Source organism: Rutidosis leptorrhynchoides, chromosome 8, assembly GCF_046630445.1.
Source record: "Rutidosis leptorrhynchoides isolate AG116_Rl617_1_P2 chromosome 8, CSIRO_AGI_Rlap_v1, whole genome shotgun sequence".
Lineage (NCBI taxonomy): Eukaryota > Viridiplantae > Streptophyta > Magnoliopsida > Asterales > Asteraceae > Rutidosis > Rutidosis leptorrhynchoides.
In genome coordinates, this window is record NC_092340.1 from 348,632,395 (window position 1) to 348,658,797 (window position 26,403).

At 34.8% G+C, this 26,403-nt stretch overlaps 3 protein-coding genes across 4 annotated transcripts; all 3 read right to left on the reverse strand.

Annotated features, from left to right (window-relative positions):
* Positions 1-10,707: 10,707 nt before the first annotated feature.
* On the reverse strand, positions 10,708-14,600 carry LOC139861095 (F-box protein At5g39450-like). Of its 2 annotated transcripts, none has more exons than XM_071849398.1 (2): positions 12,121-14,595; positions 10,708-11,120 (listed from the first exon to the last, which is right to left on the reverse strand). In XM_071849398.1, the coding sequence occupies exons 1-2, from the start codon at positions 13,884-13,886 to the stop codon at positions 11,117-11,119; spliced, it is 1,770 nt and encodes a 589-aa protein (XP_071705499.1). In that variant the 5' UTR covers positions 13,887-14,595; the 3' UTR covers positions 10,708-11,116. The 2 variants fall into 2 exon arrangements, with proteins under 2 accessions (XP_071705499.1, XP_071705498.1); XM_071849397.1 differs by lacking the exon at positions 10,708-11,120 and adding an exon at positions 11,149-11,387 and having other exon boundaries at positions 12,121-14,600.
* Positions 14,601-17,800: 3,200 nt separating this feature from the next.
* On the reverse strand, positions 17,801-20,072 carry LOC139862490 (20 kDa chaperonin, chloroplastic-like). The gene is made up of 6 exons (XM_071851097.1): positions 19,951-20,072; positions 19,594-19,779; positions 18,875-19,054; positions 18,640-18,795; positions 18,296-18,373; positions 17,801-18,138 (listed from the first exon to the last, which is right to left on the reverse strand). Exons 2-6 carry the CDS (start codon positions 19,774-19,776, stop codon positions 17,965-17,967), a joined length of 771 nt encoding a protein of 256 aa, XP_071707198.1. The 5' UTR covers positions 19,777-19,779; positions 19,951-20,072; the 3' UTR covers positions 17,801-17,964.
* Positions 20,073-21,589: 1,517 nt separating this feature from the next.
* On the reverse strand, positions 21,590-26,165 carry LOC139861924 (protein MODIFIED TRANSPORT TO THE VACUOLE 1-like). Its single transcript, XM_071850446.1, has 5 exons — positions 25,689-26,165; positions 24,259-24,975; positions 23,747-23,902; positions 22,152-23,039; positions 21,590-22,015 (listed from the first exon to the last, which is right to left on the reverse strand). The coding sequence occupies exons 1-5, from the start codon at positions 25,893-25,895 to the stop codon at positions 21,974-21,976; spliced, it is 2,010 nt and encodes a 669-aa protein (XP_071706547.1). The 5' UTR covers positions 25,896-26,165; the 3' UTR covers positions 21,590-21,973.
* Positions 26,166-26,403: the final 238 nt, after the last annotated feature.

Genomic DNA, 26,403 nt, shown 5'->3' on the forward strand with positions numbered 1-26,403 from the left:
GTTTTGGTGATACAAAATTGTAGCATTTTTTGTCCATCGAGTTATGTCCACTACCTTAACATTACGCGAAGGAGTTTAGTGAAAGTGTTCTTCGATGACGGCGGATCTGCGTAGAAATTTGTTATCTTTATGTTTATGTTGTTGTTAAAAATAAAGCTTTTAGCTGTGTTTTGTGGTTTGAAATTTGTCGTTTAAAATAAAATTAAGTTGTTGTATTAGTTGTTAATAATATAATTAATTGTGTACTTTAATAATATAATTAATACGATTTTAGAACTTTATATAAGACATATGAATTTAAAATACATTTTCAAACATAAAAATTACATAGTTTCTGGAAATTAAAATTAAAATACAAACAATCAGTGCCCATGACGTCCTCGTCCCCGTCCAGGTGGAACGCGTAGGTGTCCACCGGTTCCACATAATGTTGGCCTTTTATTCCTCTCACCCCTCCGGACTTGTTGTTCTGGGGTGGTATCGTCATCAGCTCCTATATCCGCTATGTGGTCATCGTCAACTCCTACCTGTGATGTACCTCCAAAATCTCGCGGTATGATCGGACTATGACTACGGGTACCCATGTTGTAGTTGAAAAAATCATCCATGTTCAACATATGAGGGGAATGACCTTGATTTGTTTGGTGAAGGTTATACTGAGAGGATTCATCCTGATTTGTTTGGTAAGGGGTATTTTGAGATTGCAAAGGATAATAGTTAACATTATCCGGAAAATTGAAGTTTTGTGATGAATAAAAATGATAGGGATGTTGTGGGTCATTAAATTGTGTGTAGTTGAAAATTTGATTTGGAATGTCAAGAAATGGTTGTGGGTTTGGTTGACTGTCCGGTTGCATTTGAGTTAATGTGTGTCCCCGTATCCTCATAAGTCCCTCCTCCTGCATATTAGTTAAAAGTAATTGAATATTAGAACCAACATAGTTAATTTAAATATTACAATATAGTTATATATTTCAAATATTACAATTTAGTTACTTACATGAACATTAGTAGTTCCTGCCCATCTCGGATATGTGTTGACTGGTGGTAGGTTTCCAGGATTTGTAATGTGTGTAACCGTGCACGCATTATACCACTGAAAGTAGTCAGCAACCGTGCCCAACCCGTCCACACCACGATGCAGATGCTGATGCTGGTCCCTCCAATAGGGAATGTAATTGACTTGTGGGAAACTTTTCGTCAAATCGGCGTTCTGTTTGGACTTTAGGCTTGTGTTGTGAACTATACGATGCATCTCCTGAGGGAACAACATGTCCGAATTTGGAATATCTTGAATCCAACCGAACTGTCTGTTGACCCTATTTGGTAGATGCAACTCAATAGTAGACCAAAATATAATTGGGCTACGGTATGACCACAACTCCCTATCAGCTAGACATTCATCAGGAAGTCGGCTCTGTAAGTTATCATCATATGGACACCAGCAAAACTGCAAAAACATTCCACATACTATAAAAATCAACTAATTTATAGAATATATATATATATATATATATATATATATATATATATATATATATATATATATATATATATATATATATATATATATATATATATATACCGCAAGTGCCGACCGACACGTTCCTAATACATGTGCGGGTGTCTCTCTGTGTGTCCTTTTTCCATGCCACCTACATACCAATTATAGTTATTGATATATGTATATATAACTATATTATAGTTGTTGATATATTAAGAGAATAGTGTATATTTAATATACCTCGAACCATACGGTCCTTCAATGGGCGGCTGTCCCATACCGTTTGGTAGCGGGGGCTCCAAGAGTACATCGTGTCTGAGTGTTGGCGCGAGGGTTCGTATTCTTTCATACGCCCAATGTTGTAGTAAAAGCGTCGCACTATTGATGCCCTTCGCATCTTCAGATTGAGCGGCACGACATAAATTTCTATAAAGGTGTGCGAGAACCTCACTACCCCAACTCAAACGAGGCTCGGGACTCAAGTCTATGATGTTCCAAATATAGTTCAACGGGACATCGTGGGCATTAGCGTCAGAGAATAGAACGCCACCCATTAGTGCCAACATGTAGACTCTAGCCCGTTGTTGGATACGTTCCTCAATCTCTACAACTTCTCTATTCAATTCATTGATTAAACAAGATATTTTGATCTTCCCTGTCTGTATATCCGTTTCAGCAATATGGTTATCGGCAATCCCTAAATATTGAGTAACTAATTGTCGCCATTCGGCATCTTCCATAGAATGCCATATTCCGGTAACAGGGGGCCCGTCTATGGGTAAACCCCATAGAATTTGAACATCTTGCAACGTTATAGTTGCTTCTCCTACGTAAGTTAAATAAATAATACGTATACATTTATGTAATATATAAAAACCTAATACTAATATAGAAATGATTATTATCTAACAATTATATTCAACATTTTATCAATAACAATATTATAATACTTAACGATTTATAATCACAATTTATCTAACAATATTATATCCAAATGATTTATCTAACAATTATATCCAAATGATTTGTCTAACAATTATATCCATAATTTATCTAGCAATATTATATCTAACAATTTATCTAACATTATAAAATACTTAAAAATTTATAATCATAATTATATCTAACAAAATATATGAAACATATTATATCTATAAATAAATGTTAACAATATTAACATAATAAAAAACATCAAATTATACCTATTGGGAAATGGAAAGTATGCGTCTCCGGGCGCCATCTTTCAACCAAAGGTGTAATTAGCGCGTGATCCAATCTTTGTTTACCGAGTTTGCACACTAAACCCAAACCCTTTGCATTAAGATAACCTTCAACCCGTGCATTTATTCCTTCATTTGGAAGATCACTAATATGTTGCCAAAATGTTAAATCACATCTTCTTGGCTTTATAAGTGCATCACTAGAAATCTTTTCGGTAAATATCGAATACGATCTATGTGAGTTTTGTGATTGTAAAAATAATAGATCCGGATTGAGAGGGATAGATCTACCACGCACTTGATTATCCATATTTATTTGTATTTAGGAACAGAAATTGGAACGAAATTGAACAGAAATTCGTTTGAGTGGAGTAGTTTATGCAGACCGATGGTTGATTGATCGGTTATTTAAATTCATCGAAACCGGTGTTTCAAACACCGGCTTGCTACGTGTCATTAAAACAACGATTGTTGTTTTCCTGGACATTTCCATAACAATTATGTTGATCTTTCCATTTAACAATTCTCCATACCTTGTATCTATTATGAACTGAACCACTTACAGACCACGAACAATGTATTCTTTCTTGAGGACCCTTGTAATTTGAGCTAGTTGTATAGCAATTTGTTTTGAAATAACCCGGTCTACTATCTTGAACAATGAGCTCCCTATTATTTCGTATATTCCATCTACGAACAGCATACAAAAGTTCAGCTTTGTTCTTGAACATCATTCCTTTTGTAATAACATCGGGTTGATCACAATTCCAAACAACCCATGATTCCTCGTCGTCATCATCGAATGCAATAGGATTACTAGCCTCACCTTCATTAACACAATGGAAACGTGAAACATGTGCAATTTGTTGCACTTGCACTTCATCCTCTCTACTAGAGTCATCTGAAATATTTTCTTCAACACTATAGTGATCAACTGTATTGTCAGTGTCGGTTGACATACCATCACCACCGTCTTCATGTTCTTCTTGAACTTCATCATCAACTATTGATGGACCAGCTTCCATTTCTGCAATCAGATTCATAAAACCTGAATCTTGTGCGTTTGAAAAGACTTGCTCATACTGAATTTCAATTTGAGCCTGATATTTTGGATCATTCTGAGAGAAAAAATAAATAGTTTCCAAAGTATGATCGTCAGTGAGTTCATTTGTACAAACATTTCCATTGTAAACAAACCACAAGAACATTCTCAACGAATGTGTTCTTTGATCAGCCCCTACATAGTTGTATGCCATTTGGTTTAACTGCATACAGTTAATCTTCGTAGACAACACAAAAGTCCATCTAACTGTTGCTTGATCACCGGTAAGCCAACTATTTTCGAAAGTAATTTGGCCACCCCAAACAAAATGAATCATAAACGGACGAATTGTAGTCATTTTTTTGTGTGAGAGTAGCGTTTTTAGAAGTTTTCAAGCTGTGATTTTATGATGAAAAAAAAGCTCATTTTGATGTGTTTGGTTTTGTATTCACTAGTTTGTGATGTTGTTAATAAATTGCAGATGATAGTGATTTAAGTAAATATACAAAGCTCTGAATACTGATCACGAAAAGATAGGGTTTCAGTTCACCAATGGTGTTACAGTAAAAGGCAAACCGGCCTTCCAAAGACCGGTTTCAGAAAGGTGTCAGATATTCCCTGCAACCCGGTGTTTCAAACACCGGTTTAGGGCACGGGTGGCATACACTGCTCAGTCATGTGAAGATGTTGCAGGAAAAGGATAAAACCGGTGTTTCAAACACCGGTTTGGACGTGACACATGGAAACCCGGTGTTTAAAACACCGGTTATACTAGATCTGTAAACTTTGGTTTCTAATTTCTATTTCTATAAACTTTGTGAAAAAGGTTACCATTTTGAAAAAAAAAATTCATATATATGTATTATTATGTCAATGATACAAAGTTTTATATTCATGGGTCGTGTAGGCTTCATCAGACCATGCAATTAGCACACATATACAATGAGAGATTGAGAGATGATAATTTTACATTTAACATATACTGTATTTATTATAATAACAATACAAGTGTTTAATACATAATATGAGTAGATTTATCAAAATACGAAAGTAAAAATATCATTACTCAGAGTTTGTTAACTAGTGTGCTAAGACTTAATTGTCGTTAACTTTGTTACTAATTAATTCACCATCAATAAAAATAAAAATGTGACTTAATTCAGTTTTACTCTCATAAAGCCACAGTTACCCGTGACCCGATTATAACCACACGACTCGACTGTAAGAATTAGACGCAAAGGAATCACCAATAATGTTCCTACACTGGTATCCCGCATGTAAACACAATTGTCTAGATCACTTACGGTTTTGAAACACAAATTATATATTGTAAACCGACTGTCGTTAATCAGTCAATAACTTATGTGACAAGTTCAAACCGAACAACTCAAACAATAATGAATCTTTTAACTAAGCACGCAATTAAACAACTTCAAATTACTCAAGAATAAAATCCGAGTTAGGTTATGTTGGTGATTTGTTGTCTCTTTATAAACTCACAATTATCTACAAAAATCTATAGTTTAATCGCTAATCGTCTAGTTATACAAGTGTCCCTCATACAATTAAACGAATTTCTAAATTATTAACGTTCAATAATTTAGTAAAGGCCATTAATTTAATTAACTATTGTTAACTTATCAACAATCTCTTTCATAAAAATTAATCAATAAACATAAACAACAGTCGTTCAACAAGTTCAACAATCAAACATACTCTAAGCAATATACTCCATATAATCTATTATTATCAGATTCAATCATCTAAGTGAAAAAAAAAAAAAAAAATTTAGTTATTCATGAAAATTGAACAACCAATAAAAACATGAACAAATAATTAATCATCATAACAAACAAATAATGAAAAAAGGATGTACCAATCGTTTGTAAGTTGAACAAAAGCCAATGGTAGAATACTAGAATAAAACTTAAAAGGTCGTCAGCCTCCAGCAAAAGCAAATAAAATAACTAATAAAATCTGATTTTAATTGTCTAATGTCTAAAGTGATACAGGGAGTAATAATATGAATATCGTCCTCCAAAAGAGAAAATTAAATAAAACCTAAGATATTGTAAATGTAATGCCTCTCTCGGTTTGCTTTTGAGTAAAATACATCCAAACACGCTTTTCAAAACAAAAAAAAAAAAAAAAAAAAAAAAAAGAAAAATACATCCAAACACTTCATCTATATTCATAAACACGTATTACTAACCTAACTTATAAAACATGCTTATATAAACTAGACACAAAAAGATACAAATTTTTTTAATATAAACGTAAAAACATGATTACGAAAAAGCATGTTTACAAACATAAACTAAAATCACCAACGTGGGTTACAAACATATAGATTAAATGCTTATATAAATTAGATGTTTACCTCAAAGTAAAGCTTGCAACCGTGTTTTGGAGGAACGGTGTTTTGGAGGAAACGAGAAGAATGAAATCCAAATTAGGGTGTATGAGCTTTTAATAGCGTATGGAAGGTCACGGCTCAAAGAAAAAAAAAAAATTAACGCTTAAAATAGGTTAGATACGTGATGACTGAAGAAATCTTGGAAGGTTATTTTTGAAATTTGAAAACCAGACGCTACTTTTTTTTTTAAACGCTGATGAAAGAAGCGTTTAATCTAGGAGCTTTTTGACCCCCTTAAAAAAAGCTAGAAGCTCTGTTACCAAATGGAGCTTTTTAATAAATTAGATGGAGGTCCGGAGTAGCCCACTCCGTTGGACCAAATCCGTAAAAAAAAAACAAAAAAAAAACACTAAAAGACGAAATAGATGACGTCATGATCACATCACCCAAGTACTATTCATTGTTGTTGGCTAATATACTTATTGTAGCGTTTTTATAAAAGTTAAAAAAGCTTCAAAAAAAAAACTAGCTTCCAAACATGCCCCATATCACCGCCTCACCATCCAGCCCATTTGATAGCAAATTGAGTCGGCCCATCAATAAATCATTAACCGCCTCTTTTTCTTACTTGGCGTTTTAAGAACAACAAATGAAACTTAAAATGGTTCAAGTGCGAGATAGTCAACAGGGATTTTTTTTTTCTTTCTTCACTCGATCAAAAACTATTTTCTTCCGACCATAATCCAAATAATTGCGACCATAATTTTTTTCGTGACCCTAACTCCCACAATTGCGGTTATAACTTGATGCTGGCAGTATGTTTTTTTTTTTGCTCGTTGGAAATTTTCATTTTAATGTCTTTTGAGCTGAAAATCTTGTTAAAGTCAATAACAATAATCCATTAACGACTTTGAGCTACCAAATCCACAATTTAATCAAACAAGAATCTTCTGCATCCTTACAAGATTTCATCCCATATACTCTTGCTTATCAGGTGACTCGTTCGGGCCTTCATACTACTTGCATACTTTTTGAAGTCCAATATAAAAGACATTAGTTAAAGCTTTAGATTTCACACTAAACACAAGAGTGCCAAAATAGGTGGGTTCGATGAGGGACAGCCTTTTTTGCTGAAATGGTCAAATGGGTCATGTTGGGTTTATTCGAATTAGTATTAGTATTAGTATTAGTATTAGTATTAGTATTAGTATTAGTATTTTGTCTAAAATTCTTAACTTTATATGAATAGTTGGTGCATCATCAAATATGATTTTACAATATATTTCAATAAATCAGTTATGTTTCGAAGATTGATTATGAGGTATATACATTAAAAATATATGTAGAAACTTATGATCTATTAGAGGTGCTCCCAATGGTGACATGATGTCTTCCAGGACTAACCAACCATTCAGCGCCACACCAGCACCTCCATCTCACTTCCTTCTCAGGACTAAACACTCCCAACAAAGACACTCCAACTTCCATTTTTTTATTTTCTTTTTGAATTATTTTATATTATCAAATAATTATTAATATTTATATGATAAATTTAAAATAAAAAACATAAAACTACCATTTCATTAAAATTAAAAAAAAATACAATAATTAAAATTTAAAACATTACAACAATTTAAAATTAAAAGATTACGACAATTAAAAAAAAAAATACTAGAAAGCTAAATAATCAAACTACTCCTCGTCGTCGTCGTCGTCCAAGTTTTGCAATTTCTTCGCATATTTTTTCTTAATTTTGTCTCGAGCAAGCATTAGCATATCGTATTCATCGGGAGGCAAATCTCGTGACACCGGTTTGGAAAGAAGCTTTAACCCTTTAAACATAGTCCACATGCTGCTATCATCTTGTAGCTTTTTCATGGTTTGATTCGCCACATCTTGTGAAGCTTGGACCGATTGAGCAATTTTAAAGCGAACTTCATCGGAAGACATACGGCTCGCGGCATTGGATGAGTAAGAGTCCCTTTGACTTTTAGCTCGACTTGGAGGACGTCGGATTGGGTCGGTATCCTTTAACAAATTTTCCATTTGGGTTGGGTCGGGGTGCATGCTTGTGTTCGGGTTGGAACTTCCCTCGGTTTGATCATTGATTGGTATATGATCGGGTTCTTTTCGTTTGTTGCTACTCGAAATACTTTCGCCTTCTAAAAACTTCGGGCAATTCCTTAACACTCGCCACGCATCCTCAAACGCAAAGTGTCGTCCCTTTGTTTGCGCTTTGAAAGCCATTCGTGCCGCGGACAAAATGTCGTCATTATTACATCCACTTTCCCACATTCTCTCGTATTTGTTGTACATACCGATCCATATCTTGACATCCCTTTGCATTTTCGACCATTTTCCACTTATTTGATCCGGACGTCTTTTCACCGGGACAATCGAATTATATTGTCTTCGGACTTCTCCCCAAAATGAAGTATGACTTTGGCCATTTCCGACACTCGGATGTTCGGAAACATATACAAAACGCTCGGCTAAAATTTTTGTCTCCAAGTCGGTCCACGCGGTCTTCGGACACCTCACTTTCTTTTCTACCACTTTTCCTTTTCCTTTTCCTTTCGGATCACGTTCGGGTTCGGGTTCGGGTTCGGATTCGGATTCGGGTTCATTTTGGAGTGGTGTTTCGGGAACTTCTTCGTCGGACGATTCGTCTCGGAGACTTGGATAATAAGGTGTTTGTTTCGTTTGTTGTTGGTTCGGGTAGATTTGAACATTTTGAGATAGTTGGTTCGGGAAGAGTGGAACATTTTGAGATTGTTGGTTATGGTAGATCGAAACATTTTGAGATTGTTGTTGATGGACATTTCCGAACATACCCGCAAATGCATTAGTATTTGCAAAACGAGAAAACCCGGTAGTTTGTTGCGAGTTATCGAGTAGCATTTGCATCATATCTCGACTAACCGAATTTGGATCTTGAACTACCGGACGTTGTTTCGTTTTTCCTTTGTTTGGTGTTTTTTTGGAACTCATTTTTTTGGTGAAAGATGTGAGAAAAATGAATAAAAATTGATAAGTAATATGAAAGTTGTGTGTAAAATGGGGTTGAGATATGGAGTTTAAATAGAGTAAAAAAAGAAATAGAAAAAAAAAAGGGAAAGTAGCCGTTTGGAGCCGTTGGAGGCAATTTAACGGGCAAAAATACCCATTTTACTCGCCCACAAAAATGCTCAGAATAGTAAACCAGCTGGACGATCAGGCCTGGGCGAGACCTGGGCTAAGCCTGGGCGAGATTGGTGCCAACGGCGCCCAGGGTGGGCGGACCTGGGCGGTTGACCTGGGCGAACCGTCGGGAGCCCTCTTATAAGAGTAGAGTTGGCCCTGTAGAATGGTTGAAACCGTACACGGATCAGACCATCATTGAGCTTAATTCGAAAGGTATCAAGAGTCTTCTAGTAGTACCTATTAGGTACTTGAACATTTTACCAGCTTCCTCATGGTTGAAGATCTCTTTCTTATAAGTTGAATTGTAACTTTTTTTTTTTTTTTTTTTGACATCAGTTTAAAATCACCCATGGGACTAAAAACCCACGCGTTCATCTCTCGTAGTTGCATAACCCGCCCCCAACTACTGTCCTGGAGGAAATCTGGACCAATCCGAGGGCATGGCCAGTAAAACCCCCCTCCCCGCTGCCCCCGCACTAAGTGAAAGGCGACATGGGTGGATACTTCAGGTCAGGAATAACATTGAGTTCAATGTTGCAGCCCACCAGAGTCGAACTCCTGACCTCTCGCTAAAAGAGGCAGACCATTACCAGTTGAGCATATAGAAACATTGGAAGAAATGTTGTATACAAGGAATTAGTAATAAAATCTGGTATAGAAAAGTGGGGCCGTGTTCCTGCACTTGGACACTTTCATAGTTCATTCTAGATTTGGCGGATGCGGTGATTGATAGCCTCCCATATGTAGGAGCAATGGCAGTATCAAATCTTGAAGCTCGACAGGTAAATATCATTTTGTTTGTGTCGGTCAAGCCCTGTATAAAGGGTAGTGATCGGTAGAGGTGTCAATTTTGACCCATTTACTTGTGAAGTAAAGTGGATCAGTTGAAAGCTTTCTGAAGTGTAGTATTGATGCTCACAGCCTTCCAACTCATTATTTCATAAAAACTTGGATTTTTATTGCTGTAACAGTTTTGACTTTTGACAAGGGGTAATTGCAACACCTTTGGTCCAAATTTGTGTTTTGGGAACCAAGACCAGTGAAACCCTTCAAAGTTTCGAACTTTGGTCCGATCTGATCTGACCCGTTTCGACCATGATGTTGTAACAGTTTCTATAAGGGGTAATTGCAGCAGCAACTTTGGTCCAATTTGTGTTTTGGGGAACCAAGACCAGTGAAAACGTAAAAAGTTTCAAACTTTGGTCCAATCTGACCCGACCCGTTTCAACATCATGTTATAACTCCTTACTCAACCCACTTGACCCGCCCGGTTTGCCACCTGTAACAAGGGGATATAATTTTGACATGGTTTGGTGTAGTCTCTAGTTCCTCTTGAAGTGTAGAGGAGCTATTGGCTACAAACTGAATCATTCTACAGTGCAAGAACACTTGATGGTTTACAAACAAGGAAACACATAATTTTGGCTATTAGTATTAAAGGGGCATAAGCCCCCATCAACAAAAACCACAAGTTCAACAAAGGAAGGCCCCTATAACCAACCAAGATGGTGACTTTTGTACATTATACACAAATCTAAAATGCAAGAATCAATGAAGTGGAAGTTTCCTTGCAACCTGTAGTCATAAAAGTATAATGTATCTATGTAAAAGCTTTGTGCTTATGTACTAACATGCACAATCACAAGATCCTTGCTTATTGGTATAGTTGAATTAACATACATATTAAGTCACATTTTGTATAGTTTCATCTCTTTTGTTTGTATGCGCACGCTTCTTGCAACACATGCATCGAATTACCATGTAGAAGGATCTTTAGCACCAACAGAACCAAAACCAAGTCCAAATAGAATTTACCTGCCAAAACGTATACACGGGTTCATCATCAACTTGAAATATCTACCAAATTTACTTCATAATTTGTCCAGGACATTATACAAGGTATATTGTAAGATATGCAACATTAAAGAAAAACAAATGTATATTACACATATAAATTAGCATAAAACACAGAATGGAACAATCAATAACTCCTATATCCTTCCGATACGAATTCTCGACAATGATTTTCGGGTGGCTACGACTCCACTCGTTTCTTCAACTCCATTCTCCATGAAAAAGCCCCTAAACCAATAGAACCATTCATAAGACAGATAAATTCAAACAAAGTGATGGTTCCCTCCTTGTAATTCCGAAAATACCCCTGACTACTGAAGTTTGTGTAACGATAAAGATCAAAGATCCCGCTCTTCATTACAAAAATCTACTAAAAGTCCAAAAACAAAATTCAACAGACCTTAGCCATGAAACATAACTTAACAGTGATCTAAGGGCATTTTAGGCACTAGAGGGGCAAGATGAGAATTGATATGTACACAACCGTTTTTATATAAACACAACCAAACATGCTTTGAATGTTGTACTGTAACACTGTAAAGCATGTTTGGTATGGTTGTGTACATATCATCCCCCGTGCAAGATTGGTGGGTCAAGGATCAAAATGGGTCTAGTTGAAGCATGTCACTTTGAAGTCTGGCCAGGTCAGGTTTGGTTGATCGGCTAATGCTCTGTATGTGCATCTAAAAATGCTTAATGCATCAATTCGTTTACAAATAAAATACCATTAAGCTTAAATGCAGCTAAAGCAGATGTAGTCCAAACGATGTCCCTTTTAGCTAATTTTATATTTGACCAGTTGGAGATACAACAACAGTTAAATTTATCAAGTAATAAGTAAATGGGTCGAAACTGCCACATCACAAATCATAACTATATCATCATGTTTAATTATCCAGATCACAAATCATAACTAAGTCAAGTATAAATGTACAATATGATTAGAGAACAAAATGCATACCTAGAAGAAGACGTGTGATTTAAGGAATTTGAGAATCCAGCATAAACATTTGAATACGACTTGGTCAAATACGTAAAGTTTCCAAGTGGCGGGAGAGGCGGGACCCGCTCACCCTTCTTCAAAAGTTGCTCCATATTCACCCTCTGCAAAGTCAACACAGCTCGAGACTCTTTCCACATAAAAACAAGCATTCCATCTTCAAATACATAGAGTGACCCGGGTTTAGAACCCGGATATCTAAACCCATACCCATTTGCAATACCCTCACCACCAAACGCCTCTTTCAAATCAAGAAATTTTGAATCACCGTCACTATTAAACGGAAATGGCTCAGCCGAAGGCTCGTTTATATTCACTATAAACATAGCAGACCCATTCGGGTGCAAAACATAGTGGGTCCCTTCCAAGATTTTAGTTCCAATTAAAAGACGTTGACCCTGATTTTCTGCATACGACAGCAATAAAAAGAACAAAGCTTTTCCCGGTTTATCAGCAGACGGTTTCCCGGGTGGCCAACCAAAAGTTCCTCCCCATAAACCCGCGTGCTGTTGACCAGTCAACGCCTGTTGTTTTGGCAACTTATATAACGCGAATTTACTATCGTGCATATTTGGCCACGCTCTATAAGACGATAATCTTGAATTTGAAGCATGTAATGTTAATCCTATTGAATCCCCGGACCGCAAAAACTCTTGAAACTGCGCGTACTTATTATTCTCACTTGAAGAGCTTTTTCGACCTCCATTAATGGAGCTCGATTTACCAATTATATGTTTGAAACTTTCCCTAAAATACCCAACAAAAGATTTCTTTTTCGAACTCTGCATTCCATATGCGTTATCAAGAAACTTTCTAATTTCACCCAAATCTGATTGCGTATGATCACGCTTATATATCTGAATCAACTGTAATCTTCTTTCACGTAAATTACAAAGATTTTCACCCTCTGAACAAGGAAAAGATAAACCATCTGCTGCCTGTGATACTTTAACGCGAATTTGACTAGTAACGGTTTCGATTAGTTTCCTTCTGTCAGCAAACGCTAATCGACTGAATGGGACAGACGATTTATGCTCATTAAGTCTCTGTGACTTACAAAACCCGCGTTCCGAGGGACAAATCTTTCTAGAAAAATCTTTTTCTACATGATTTGTAGTACCAACAAAACTTTTACTATGGACCAATTTACCCCCATTTCTTTGTTGTCTTGGTTCAACCTCGAGTAACAACACATTACAGTTTCGTTCTACACCTTTTACTGAACCGGGATACAAATAATTGATATCGCGTTCTCTTCCATGGTAAATAAACACGGATGACCCATCAACATCACCAACGATTTCAAAAACAGGGGACCATAAAATCGGGCCTTCTTCAATACCTAAAGGCCCGAGTTCTTGTGGAATAATTCGACAACCAACAACTGAAATGAAACCAGGCATGACATAAACTACATTACCAAGTTCAGGATTTTGATGCACCCAAATCCCAATAATTGGCTCAACATTAAAAAGAAACCTACAAAGGGCTTTATAGGAATTAACCCCTTTTCGCCACTCGATTAGATCTTTATGTGGAATCACACCAAGCATTTCACATTGTGTTAACCATATTTTATTAGAACTTGCAAGGAGGTTTAGACTACGACAGCACATCGAGAGGTTAAAAACGTCCTTTGGCGTCAGAGATCGAGTGACAATGGCGAATACATCATCAGGTAAAGCTAGAAGAAGCTTTGACCCACATGTTTTATTATCAGACAACATTATAACAATCAAAATTGATCTAATCCCTATCACTTTATCAACACCAGATTGTTCATCAAATCACAAGATCACATATATGTATAATAAACATCAGAAAGAAAATAGCAGTATACAACAGTACCGGAAAGTGGAAACATCCAATTGAAATTCCCACAAATTTCTTGATCACTGATGGCTATGAATTGGGACTTTACAATAAAATTGACTAAAACTGGATACCAAAATTGATCAAGTAAACACCTTTTGAAGAATAATTAAATGGGTGTGCTTTAACTTTTCAGATTTTGGAATCTTGATAAAGTAAAAATGATCAATTTGGCATCTTTATTGAAAAAGGTGAACATGGTTACGAATGAATTCATAAAGGCTTGCTTAAAATTCTCTAAATTTTGCATCTTGATATAGAAAGATTTGTATACTTGAAGTTACCTCATCTGGGTACAAAGAGTTTGCATAGAGATCGCATGAATTTGCTTCAAGATTCTTGAATTTTAACAATTAAAATTAAAATCAAGAACATAAAGTGAAACTTAAAAAAATTTGATCTTGATGGATTCAAGTGAAGAAGAAAGGTAAGCAGAAAAAGGTGTGCCACTGTTTATCGTAAAAAGACAAAAACTAAACATAGAAAATATCAATTAAGCTAATGCTTTGATTTATTTTGATGGGGTTTGTAAAGTGAACCACACACAACAGCAGCCAATATTGAAGCTCTGTTCAAAACTGCCAATTCCCATAAAGTCACAAAAAACACCTACCCGCCCACTAAACTCCACTCAGTCAACATAAATTTTATTGCTTTTTGTTGTTGTTACTTGGAAGTTATAAATTTTATGACATTTAATAAACTTTAAAAGTGAAGTTACATGCAATAGCTGTCTTTTAATTACATGTAGTTTGCTTGTCTTCACCGTATGAGACATATTCTAATTAAGTGCTGAAACAATATTTATTTTGAAATTGCTTGAAAATAAATTTGCATTGAATTGTTTTTAAATCTTTTATTTTGTTTACAAATCTTCTAAATTTGATTTTTTACTTTACTTAAAATTAAGATTTAAATCTTTTAAACTTTTTTGAATTAAAAACCGAAAGAATTACGTGGGTGGTCCCTGAGGTTTACTACTAAATATCATGCCGCGTTCCTGCACTTTATTTTTGACGTAGGTGGTCACCATACTTTGAGAATGTTGTGTGGGTAGTCCCTATGTATCAGGGGCGAAAGTGTGCATTGGCAGGGGGCGGCCGCCCCAGTGGATTTTTTTTTCAGTGTAAAATTTTTGAGTTTTTCAACTTTGCCCCGGTAAATTTTTATTTTTTTACCCCCAAACTTACATATTTTGCCTCAAAACTTTCAAATTTTGCCTCAAATTCTTCAACTTTTGCCCCAAAATCTTCAAATTTTGCCCTAATATCTTCAACTTTTGCCCCAAAATCTTCATATTTTGTCCAAAAAAATTGCTACGGTTTAATTTTTTTTTTTTTACATCCGGTGAAAAAATCCTAGTTTCGCCACTACTATATATATATATATATATATATATATATATATATATATATATATATATATATATATATATATATATATATATATATATATATATATATATATATATACCGTTAAATCATTACATGTGTAGTACACATGAGGATTTTTGGTCATTTCTCTATCCTTCTTCCCCATCTTCTTCTCTTAATCTCCATATTCATACGCATTTTCACCTTCATTCTCTAAACACAACCCAAATTAAACAAATTCAATACGTAGTAATACATAAATCTTTATATCTAAAGTTTCAAATAAAAAACTAAATTTAAGTTAATAAAAGATTGAGTTATGGTAGTTGTGGTTCTAACATCTACTACTCACCACATCCTACATTCCAAATTCCCTTCCTTTATCTTTCTTCTTAACTCAAAATACACACATCATGTCATGATTTAACACGACATGTCATGATTTAACACGATATTATTTCAGGGGCGAATATATCTTAGAATGGGTGGGGTCCTATGACCCACTATCTTAAAATTTTTTAGAACAATGTACTCTTAAAATTGTATATGACACCGCTAAATATAACTATATGACCCATATATTTTTAAAAATTATGGTTTTTAAGAGATAAACAACCACTAAAGTACCCTTTAAATATTATTAGCTTTGAAAAAAAATTTGGAACCCCATTAAGTTTTCATCATAGATTCGCCTGATTTAAAAGATATTTCTTTTTAACAATCATCTAGAACATGGACCAACCACGCAACATTTTGAAAGTACTATGACCACCCACGTCAAAATTAAAATACGGGGACGCGACGTGAAATTTAGTGTAAACCATAGGGATCAACCACGTAATTTGTTTTTTTAATCAAAATCAACTAATAATATATTGAAGATTACTATATATTAGGATTTTTTTCAACGCCTGCTTAAATAAGATGTGCATATCGCTTACATTTGACTTTTATGTGATCGTATTAATTTTATAAGTTTTTTATGCATGCTAACGACAACTTTAAAGACTGACGTTAGAAATAAATATTAAATTGTTAATACAGGTATACTACAAATAGAAATCAAAATCGAGATTCAATTTTAAAATCAATAATATTTTGGTTAGATCTTATATTTTCGGGTTTTTTTAACCGAAAACAATTAAATTCGATTTTCGCTTTACTTTCGGTTTTCATATTGAAATCTGAATTCACAGAAATTTAAAATCAAATAAACCCAGTAAATCAAATACCTAAAAGATTAACACCCCTTTTGAGTGATACTTTCATTAGGAAAATAGTACTCCATCCGTCTCAAAATAATTGTCTTGTTCGACTTTTCAAAGTCAATTTATTAAGTTTTGACTTTAAATTTGTTGCTTTTTGCTATTGAATATTTGATGAAATTAATATGAATTGATAGATTTTCGAATGTGTTTTCATTTGATATGACTTTCATTTGATATTATATAACACAAAGAACGATATTTAAAGTTAAAGTTGAAGAAAAAAATATTTAAAAAGTCAAAATAGAATAATTATTTTGAGGGCGCAACAAATGTGCATGGTCTACGATATACATTGTGAGCCTTTTGTAGTATTGATCACATCTAACATTTGGGAAAGTAACCAATAAAGTGACGTTGAAGGAAGATATGTAAGCAATTTCATTTTATTCTTCAAGTAATCATTTTTATGCAATTATTCATGGCGTCTATGAATTTTTCATAAGCTTCGAGCATAATCAAATAGCTTTAGCAACTTAATAGAACAATACAAAATTATTTCATTTTTTTATATTTTTTTAAACGGCTATTTCGACATCGAATACTCTCATTTGTCACTCATACACGCGTTTAGGAGGAAACTCTTTACGCAGCATCGCCGCATTGAGTAACCGGTGTGCTTTGGATAAAACCGAGTGACTTAGGTTATACATATTCATTCACCACAACGAGAACCTTGAGAAAACCTGTCCTGAATTCGAACTTGCGCCAATTATGACTCAGATCCAACTCAGAGCTTATAACACTCAAACAATACCTCTGTGATTATTCAATTTAATTTGATCGATATACATGATACATGACTAGTGATGCCTGACTAGTGAAATAGTTTTAGCAACTTAATACGGAGTAGAATAATACAAAATTTTAGGGAGGTGATATATCCACTTGATTATTTGATAGATACACTCATAATTATGCATTAAGAGTTGTACAGTACTAATATCTAATGTATTAAAAAGTGGATGTATGTGGATTTATCGTTACCCAAAATTTTATTGATGTCATGGTAATTCTTACTTTTTTATTTGATATTATTGACCTTTATGCTAAACAAATGAAAAGGGACCATTTGGCACAAACTATGCTAAACAAGCACTACTATTAAGGATGTGCTTTTTGTACTACAAAAAGCAACTGATAAAAAGGGACCATTTGGCACAAACTTTTTTTTTTATTAAAATTTAATTTATGCGTACAAATTCGAGCCTGCAGCTCACTCACTTGTCGAAATTGTTCTTTCAAGGTCTGATAACATTACCATTTCTTTCTAAGCAGTTAGCACTGCATTTAAACTAGGGAAGTACAGCCATGACATCTGATGCTCGTTGAGCGATGTACTCTGACCCATCGCTCCCTTTAAAATCATTACCAGCATATTTGGAGTACAGAACGGTGTTCCCTGCAGATACCGTTAGCTCTTTTCTCTTTCCTTCCTCGTCCAATGGACCGGGCCCCACAGCGATCACCTGCACTCCAAATTCATAACACACTGTTAGCCTCATGTTCAATTAGATCAATATGGTTGGAGCAGTGCAGGTGATTTTCGAAACACAAGTTGGCCCAAACATTAATGGGTTGAAACATACATGCAATGCAGAATGAAATATGTCGTGTAACACTCACCGTGCCAGTGGAGGGTTTTTCTTTGGTTGACTGAGTCAGCAACAAGCCACCAGCCGTAGTTTGCTCAGCCTCCGTAACCTACCACCAAGTTTCAAACAATTTACGTCTCAAGTTAACCTTTAAGAACCCTACTGATTGCAAGTTAAACTTTAGGTCTCAAGTTTCAAACTTTAGGTCTAATTTCAAACTATAAACCCTTCCATTCGTGTACATGTCTATACATATGAAGTTATGGTCAATTTGTGGTTCATATATTGAATCAACTTCAAATCAAGCTTGTTTGATCAGAAGTATTTTCAATAGATACTTCCACCCTATTTTAATAGTCAAAGAGGCTTGCAAACCTTGATTAGAACTCTATCATTAAGTGGTTTCAAATCCTTTATGTCATCTGTCTCAAGTATACCAACAATATCATCCTCTTTCAGTAACAGATGGTTCGTACCATTGAATTGAACCTCTGTCCCAGCGTACTTGGAATATACAACAGATGTACCAGTCTGAAACAAAAACAATACATACATATCTCAACATATAGTACGACATAAAACCGTATAATGGTTAGAAATAAACGTTTACCTTTACACCTACTTCCACCTTGTGCAGCCCAATTGTCCTACCTTCTCCAACAGCAACAACCTCGCCCCCTTGTGGTTTCGATTGTGCGGTTGACGGCAACAATATACCACCTGCAGTCTTCTCCTCAGCAGCATTGATTTTCACCAACACTCTATCACCCAACGGTTTCAATGTAGCGTACTGCAACACAAAAACCAACATGAGCAAAATTTTGAAGACCAATTGAACACAATAAAAAAGTATAATTAAAAAGCATACAATTAAATCTTTACAGCACACATGGTAGACAATTAGAAGACCAACTGAACACAATAAAAAGTATAATTAAAAAGCATAAAACTACATCGATGCAGCGCACAAGGTAGACGGTCAACTTTAAAATATCAAAAGGTACAACCAAAAAGATCATAAATTGATATAATTCAAAACACTCAAGTGTAATTTTCTACATGTAACTCTTCTTAACAAACAAATAAAACCTAAAACAAAATTTAATAGTACAAAGTCCTAATTGAAACACAAAACAAACGATAATTGATTGAATAATGCTTTATGTTTATCTAAAATATACAAGTATTAAAGCTAGTTTAAACGCAATTGAAGCAAAGAGTACAATAATATGCAATAAAAGATAACATAACTTCTCAATAGAAAAAAGTATTAACAAAGAAATTGTAGACAGTTGTAAGCATTATATATAATGAATAAATTTTATTAACCTTGGGAGCAACAGTAGTGGCAGCCTTGACAACGAGTCCACGGGTTGACCCGAGAGTCATACCACGACCATTTTTGAAAGAAACGGATGAAAACTTTACATTTGACGGCCTAAAACCTTCAAACGACGGCACAAAAGATGCAGCAGCGTGGGAAGTGGTGGTCATCTGAGCAGAAGCTGCCATTTCCTAAATTAAATCACAAAATTGAAAATTAGTATCTAATTGAAGATAAAAATTGCAATATTTTAACCTAAATCGTGAAAGTCACTGTGTTTTGATTCGCTTTTATGTACTTTGTAATTAAACACTTATATTGTGGATTGTGATTGGAATTAGAAGAGAGAATTGAGGAATTACGAGATGGAGATAAAGAGATTGAGTTGGTAGGTAGTGGAATGCTGAAATGATGAAGAGGATAATGAAACCCTAGAACAAGGGATGATGTGAAGTTTATTGGTACGGTAGAATTGGAGTAGTAACAGAAGATTCCAGAAGCTTTTGTTCCATCCTGTATACGACTCCGTTTTAATCCCCTACTTTTAGTTGAATAGAATAATCTTTTTTTTTTTCTGAAAAAAAAAAAAAAACGTAATAATGTTAACAAATACAAAGATTAACAAGTACAATCGATACATTATGAAATCCAAACCTAGCCAATCAAGTGACATAACAAACGTAATATAAAAAACGGTGCACTAAACAAGAAAAAAAGAACAAAACATTGATGACATACAACGAACGCCATCCGCCACCATAATAAACGTATAAACAAAAACTAAGGCTTTGTTCCAGAGTCTTATTTCGGAGAGAAAAGAAATGAGATGAAAGGAAAATAAAAGAAATTGATGTTCCAGAGTTTCCACACTTCCTTCCAAATTGGAAAGATCACAATCACCTCTCTTTCATTCCCTTTCACTTCATTTCATTTCTTTTTATTAATAAACTCTGGAACAGAGCCTAAACTATTCCCGACAAAGGTTCGAGCTTCAAGAGAACGCCAAGGTCCGCACTACTAGGAACAAAGAAAGTCTGACCGCAGCAAATCAAAACAAGTCGTCAAAAAATTAATGCGTCCGCAAAAACACCACTAGTCGTCAAAAAATTAATGCGCCCGTAAAAAGACCAACTCAACCCCGAGGCAGAAACCGGATCTCCAACATAAAAATCGTCGCTTGGCATAACCCCGAGAGTACAACCGAAAAAGACAGAGCCAATATAGAGTAATCTTAGAATCAGATGGATGACGTTTTTATAAATCAATCTACATGGAGAGTAAAGTATTTTTACCAAGTTTCTCTAATCACCACTAGATACACGTGAAAATCTTACTCCGTATAAGCTATAGGTTCTCCCGAACGTTTATTAGTAGTAGATAACAGTAGATTCCAAACTTTTGTTCCATCTTGTTTACGACACCATTTTAATCACTTGCTTAAATGAGGGTAGTCCGACTTAATTTACACGTTAACTAATAATTTAAGGGAGGTGATTCTCACACACCACTTTTTAATCCATACATACTATTTTACATGAAATTCCAATCCTACCCTTATATTAGTCAACATTACCATCGTTGTCTTTATGTTAAAAGTAAAGGCAAACTTGTCAATTTATGTAAAACAAGTGTGTATGGATAAAAAATGGCGTGTGAGAATCACCTCCCATAATTTAAGTGTGAACATATCACAAAAAAATGACTTCCATTACAATTCTTCAATTACAACCCACAAGCTATAACAAAACTCCTTTGACCCGATCGCCAATCGGCAAAACAAGTGTGGTTTTCACTTTACATCTTTGAATAATTTTTTCGAAATAATAATTTAAAAAAAAAAAAGATTCTAGGAAAGAGCTCGTAATGATCTTCTCAAAGATCACAAGGTGCTTAAGTGGCAAGGAAAGGGGTCATGAACAATAAATTTGAAAACAATGAGAGAGTAGCATAAGATTGCAATGTTATTGAAAAGGAAAAACTTTTAAACGTCAAAACGAGACAACTATTTTGTTACGGAAGAAGTAATAATGTAACACTTCTTAGTAACCAAAGGGCTTCTGGCCTAGCTGTTTGACTATTTAATGGGAGTGTGCTCGTTCCAAAAAAACCGTAATAATTGTACAATAATAACAAAAATTAAGTGAATTTTCAACAATTGCCCACACAAATCCTCAAAAGACAACTTCAATTTGAAACACTCACTTGGCCTTGTTCTTCTACAACATTAGTTTTGTTCTTGTCTAGGATGACACAACACTCACATACACATATATTATTGTAAATGCGTATCTACTTTTTCAACGTAACCAATGTTTTTCTTCTACCGTAACATGGGTGTATCCATATTCAACTTATTTTCCATTCACAACTCGAGATCATCCATCTTTAGTTTACCCGCCTAGGGTCACGAGCTGCAGCAAGATGATCCTGAAACACCAACAAAAAAAGAAAACTTATACTAATAAACAACACATTATTATCATCTATTTATCATCTCAACTTTTTAAAGACATAACTGCAAAAAAAGAAATATCAGTTTCACATAAAGAAATGAAGAACTTACTGATATGAAATCAAAAGCTCTAGTATCTTCTTTCTTTGAGTCGTTTATAACAGGATTAGGTAGAGTAGCAATTGCAGGGTTAAAAATATCTGGAAGAGCTGAAGATGCACCACTTGCATTCATATTCTGGGATTGCAAGTTCCCCATCTGTCGTTGCAGGTTACTCATTGAAGATAAGAACTGTTGTTGAGCTAAAAAGCTGTTCATGGCACCATAGTTCATTTGTTGAGAACCAAATGTTGCAGGATTAAACATCATAGGATTCATAGGGAACATGGGATTAGCAGCCATCCCGTTCCCATGTGGTTGACTTTTCAATATGCTATTCAAAACATCATTTGACTGATGTTGACTTGAACTCGTGGTATCTGGAAATATCAATTGAGAGTTTACATTTTGCTTTTGTAATGATTCATTTCCATTTACAGACAGACTAGCCATTAAGTCATTAAGATCACTTTTGGAATTTACATGGTCCTGTGGAATATCAGAGTTGGAACCAAAAATATCAAATAGTTCGGGCCCACTTCCATCAGACGTTATCTGTGTGGACATTCCTGAAAAGATATCAGTTGCTTCAAGTTCATCTTTACTGTTCTGGCCATGGAATGCCACGTCAGCAAATGGGTCTTCACTATTATTGTGTTCTACATTCTGAACATGAGTGGTGGGACCATCCATAAAAAAATCATCCATCACAGAAGTGTTTGATGTTGTGAGAGATGCAATGTCGTCGTTAAACTGTGTTGTACTAAAATTTTCGTCTCCGTATGACTCGGTGGTGTCTATTAAATCTGGCATCTGAATGATGGTTTTTTCATTCTTTGAACTTTTGTTTGGCTGACTAATCCTGCTACCACTTTGTTCTCCATTAAGAAGACTTAAGACCTGAAAATTGAGTTGGATGTTTGATTTTAACCGACTATATGCAGGAATTAAGTATATGAGAACAAATATTCGAACGCACAGATAGAAAGGATAAACGAGATATACCAACTTATGTACTATACATCATGTTTTGAGTTAATTCTGACCCGTTAATTGGTTAATATAGATCCAGAGATGGTGATTTATACTTTAGATCCTTAACTTAATGGGATTTCAAGGATTACCTTTTAAGCAACAAAACCATAAGTTATTTTAATAGGTCAGCTTCCACACAATCTATTTGTCCTTCTCACAAAAAAATTCTCACAATGCATAATTTTTTGGAAAATTTAAATACTTCATATATAAGTAGAATAGAAAAAGAAATGTAAAACTCAATCCGCAAATATATATCTAGCTTTAAAGTCACCCTATATATCTAACCTTTCTCAATGAGCATTTACCTCAAAATTGTTAGACATACACTTAACATATAATCCATATATATAAAATTGTCGGGATGTCCACAAAATATTAAACTAATCGAATTTTACTGACACACAAAAGAATAATGTTTTTTATTTTTATTTTCCTGATTTCTTTGCAGTATGAAGTGAAAATAATTCAAAAAAACATAACACAACTTAGCATGAACGTAACCTCAATATGCAGAAAATGTGAAGAAAAAAAGAAAACAAAAGGTCTTAACTTTATGGCTAGTGGCATACCTTATTTGCCTTTTCCCTCAAGGAAGCTTGTGGTGACTCGGAGCAATTTATGACAACATCAATACATTCCGTAAAGTAAGAGGTGATTGCGGAACAAACGTCACCGTCTTTCTTCCTTATGATTGCCTCAAGAACACACATGGCTTTCACACGAACCTGTAAGAAATTGGACCAGAATAACGAATTTTGGTAAGAAATGATTTCAGCGTGACCAGCATATAACTCTACTTCAGTATCTGATGGAAACAAGCCAATCAAATATCGATGGAGCAACAAAAAGATACTTTTAATTGAGAAATCAAACAATATTTCTTGTGGAAAGAATAAAAATCTTTGAACACATCGTCGAGTACGAAACTTACATGATCAATAAGATACTAAGGTGTGAAATTTCTTAAAAAAGCTTACCAACTTAGGTACAACCCATCTAAGGCATAAAAAGAACTTTAATTCAAGGTAACTTAAGCTAAATACTTAAAGAAGTCATGTTACAGATTCAAGATCATATTTACCTGCCACATATGCGATTGGAGCTTGGCTTCTAATGCATGACTTAAAGCTAGTGCATCCAATTTTGTGGCCTCCACTAGAAAAATCTGAATGGCATCTCGAGTGGGTTGAAGACGAACACCACCAGATGTTACAATCGTCTCTAATAACCTCTCTTCACGGCTCTTATCATTCGAACAGCTTGAACTCGCACTCCCACTATCACTATCTACCTGACCCGTTTTAACATCTTGACCCCACGGTACAGACACATTACTTGACAAACGGTTCCCATCAGAGTAACTATTTTCATTTGTCAACGATCTTCTCAAATTCGGGCTCCTATAACTTCCCGTTTCATTCTTATTATATGTTTGACTTTGACTTTGAGTTATGCTATTCAATCCCTGTTTTATTGTTGCACTACCAATACCGACAACTTCACTAAGAAACGACTTTTTATCATCGGATGGGATTGTATAACTGGTATTACCAAAACCTTCGATCCGCCTTGTAAGACCTTCTGTAGGTGGCGGTTTACTGTTATCCTCACCAGCAAATATAGCTGTCAAAGCTTCTTGTGCGGTTTCCCTAACAGACTTATTAAGTGCATCACCCTTCAATGGATCCGGTTGACCTTTATAGTGAATTAACTGCCGAACAGCTACCGAGTTCTTTTGCATTTCCCGCCTGAACTCTACACCGGACTTCCCCACGGCATACTTAATCACTCTCAAAGCCTGCATATACAATGCACCAAAACATAGTTTTAAAAAGTCAACATCTTTTGACTTTTCCATAAAGTAACAATAAGTTTCTTTCATTCATGCGTCTGTTACACATCAGTTTATCATCATAGTTACACATATTAAACAGTAATATATTATTAACATGATGACCACTATTTGAACATACATCAAAATTTTCATTATTAAGCGTCCACTACATGGTATTTGTAAGAGACGTGTGTGTAACTTAGCACTACGCTTAAGATTGCATATTGATAAGTGCTTATGGCTTAAAAAGTGTGTTCAAAATAAGCAACATTCCGCCTGCGTAAAGCTAACTGCACTTTTTCTTTATAATGAGCAAAACGCACTTGTATTCAAACACTTAAAACGTGTGTATTGCGTTTAAAAACGCAATAATCTATAAGCACTTAACATTTGCAGTCCCTAACAACCTCAAGTATGAACTTTTCTTTTAATCGTTATTTGTTTATTGTTTATTGTTTATGTCCCAAATCATCAAAAATCTATGTCCTTATTACAAACAATCGACCTATAGCTAACCAATTACCAACTACAAGTCATCTATTTAGCAATCTAAGTATCATAATAGTATAATTATATAACTAACAAACCTAGGGCACCAGCAGAACCTACTTTTAATTAGATCTAAACCATATAAAGTAAGAAAGATACAATCAAATACTACTTAGCAATCAAAGTACCTTCTGCTTAACAATAGGGGATTTATGCTGCAGACGTTTAAATACAAATTCAGCAACTTCTTTAACAATTGAAACGTGAGAAGAACGTAAGAGGTCACAAATTTCTTCCAACTTATAAACAGGGGCGACTTTATCTTCATCTGAAGTAGCCGCGTCAATCAAGCGTGATCTCCAGTACGATTCCACCGCTCTCCTGCTCGAATCCATCGGTTATTGATTATGATCTGATCTGGTTTGGTTTTATAAACACGATCGATTAGCTCAAACCCTAGATGATAATTAGAGTAAACATATGTAGATAGGTATAGCTTTTGTTTGATGATAAATAAATATTGGGAATTAAAATTAAATTGAATTATTTATATAAGAGGGATTGAAGTTGAGATCAAGGTGAATTCGGTTATTGCATGCAAGGAAGGAATCGAGCAAGATCTGTTTGCGAATTCTAATTTTGTGTTTTATGGAAGGGAAGGTTACAGAAGCCGACGTGTGATGCATTTGGCACCGTCCTTTTGCCACATGTGCTTTTCCACATCTTAAAATAGTTAAAACTAGTTGTGAGCACTCGCGCCGGGCTCCATTTTCAATGCGAGTTAAAAAAAAAATGTTGATATATTTTGTAAAAGAAAATAAAAAATTTCGACATTTAACATTGAAGCGTTGTTCCTTTGTGAAAGTTGCTTCTTTTAGCGTTCGGATTTTTTTTTAAAAAAAA

Bases quoted from the DNA above. Each gene is read 5' to 3' on its own strand.
- LOC139861095 (XM_071849397.1), bottom strand. From the start codon at position 13,886: ATGTTGTCTGATAATAAAACATGTGGGTCAAAGCTTCTTCTAGCTTTA. The intron at 11,388-12,120 runs GTATGCATTTTG...CTATTGGTTTAG, and splicing joins AATCACACGTCTTCTTCTAG to GGGCTTTTTCATGGAGAATG.
- LOC139862490 (XM_071851097.1), bottom strand. From the start codon at position 19,776: ATGGCAGCTTCTGCTCAGATGACCACCACTTCCCACGCTGCTGCATCT. The intron at 19,055-19,593 runs GTTAATAAAATT...TTTGTGTTGCAG, and splicing joins CCACTACTGTTGCTCCCAAG to TACGCTACATTGAAACCGTT. The intron at 18,139-18,295 runs GTGAGTGTTACA...TTTGGAGTGCAG, and splicing joins AAAAACCCTCCACTGGCACG to GTGATCGCTGTGGGGCCCGG.
- LOC139861924 (XM_071850446.1), bottom strand. From the start codon at position 25,895: ATGGATTCGAGCAGGAGAGCGGTGGAATCGTACTGGAGATCACGCTTG. The intron at 24,976-25,688 runs GTACTTTGATTG...TTGTATATGCAG, and splicing joins CCCCTATTGTTAAGCAGAAG to GCTTTGAGAGTGATTAAGTA. The intron at 22,016-22,151 runs GTAAGTTCTTCA...TTGGTGTTTCAG, and splicing joins GAGCTTTTGATTTCATATCA to GATCATCTTGCTGCAGCTCG.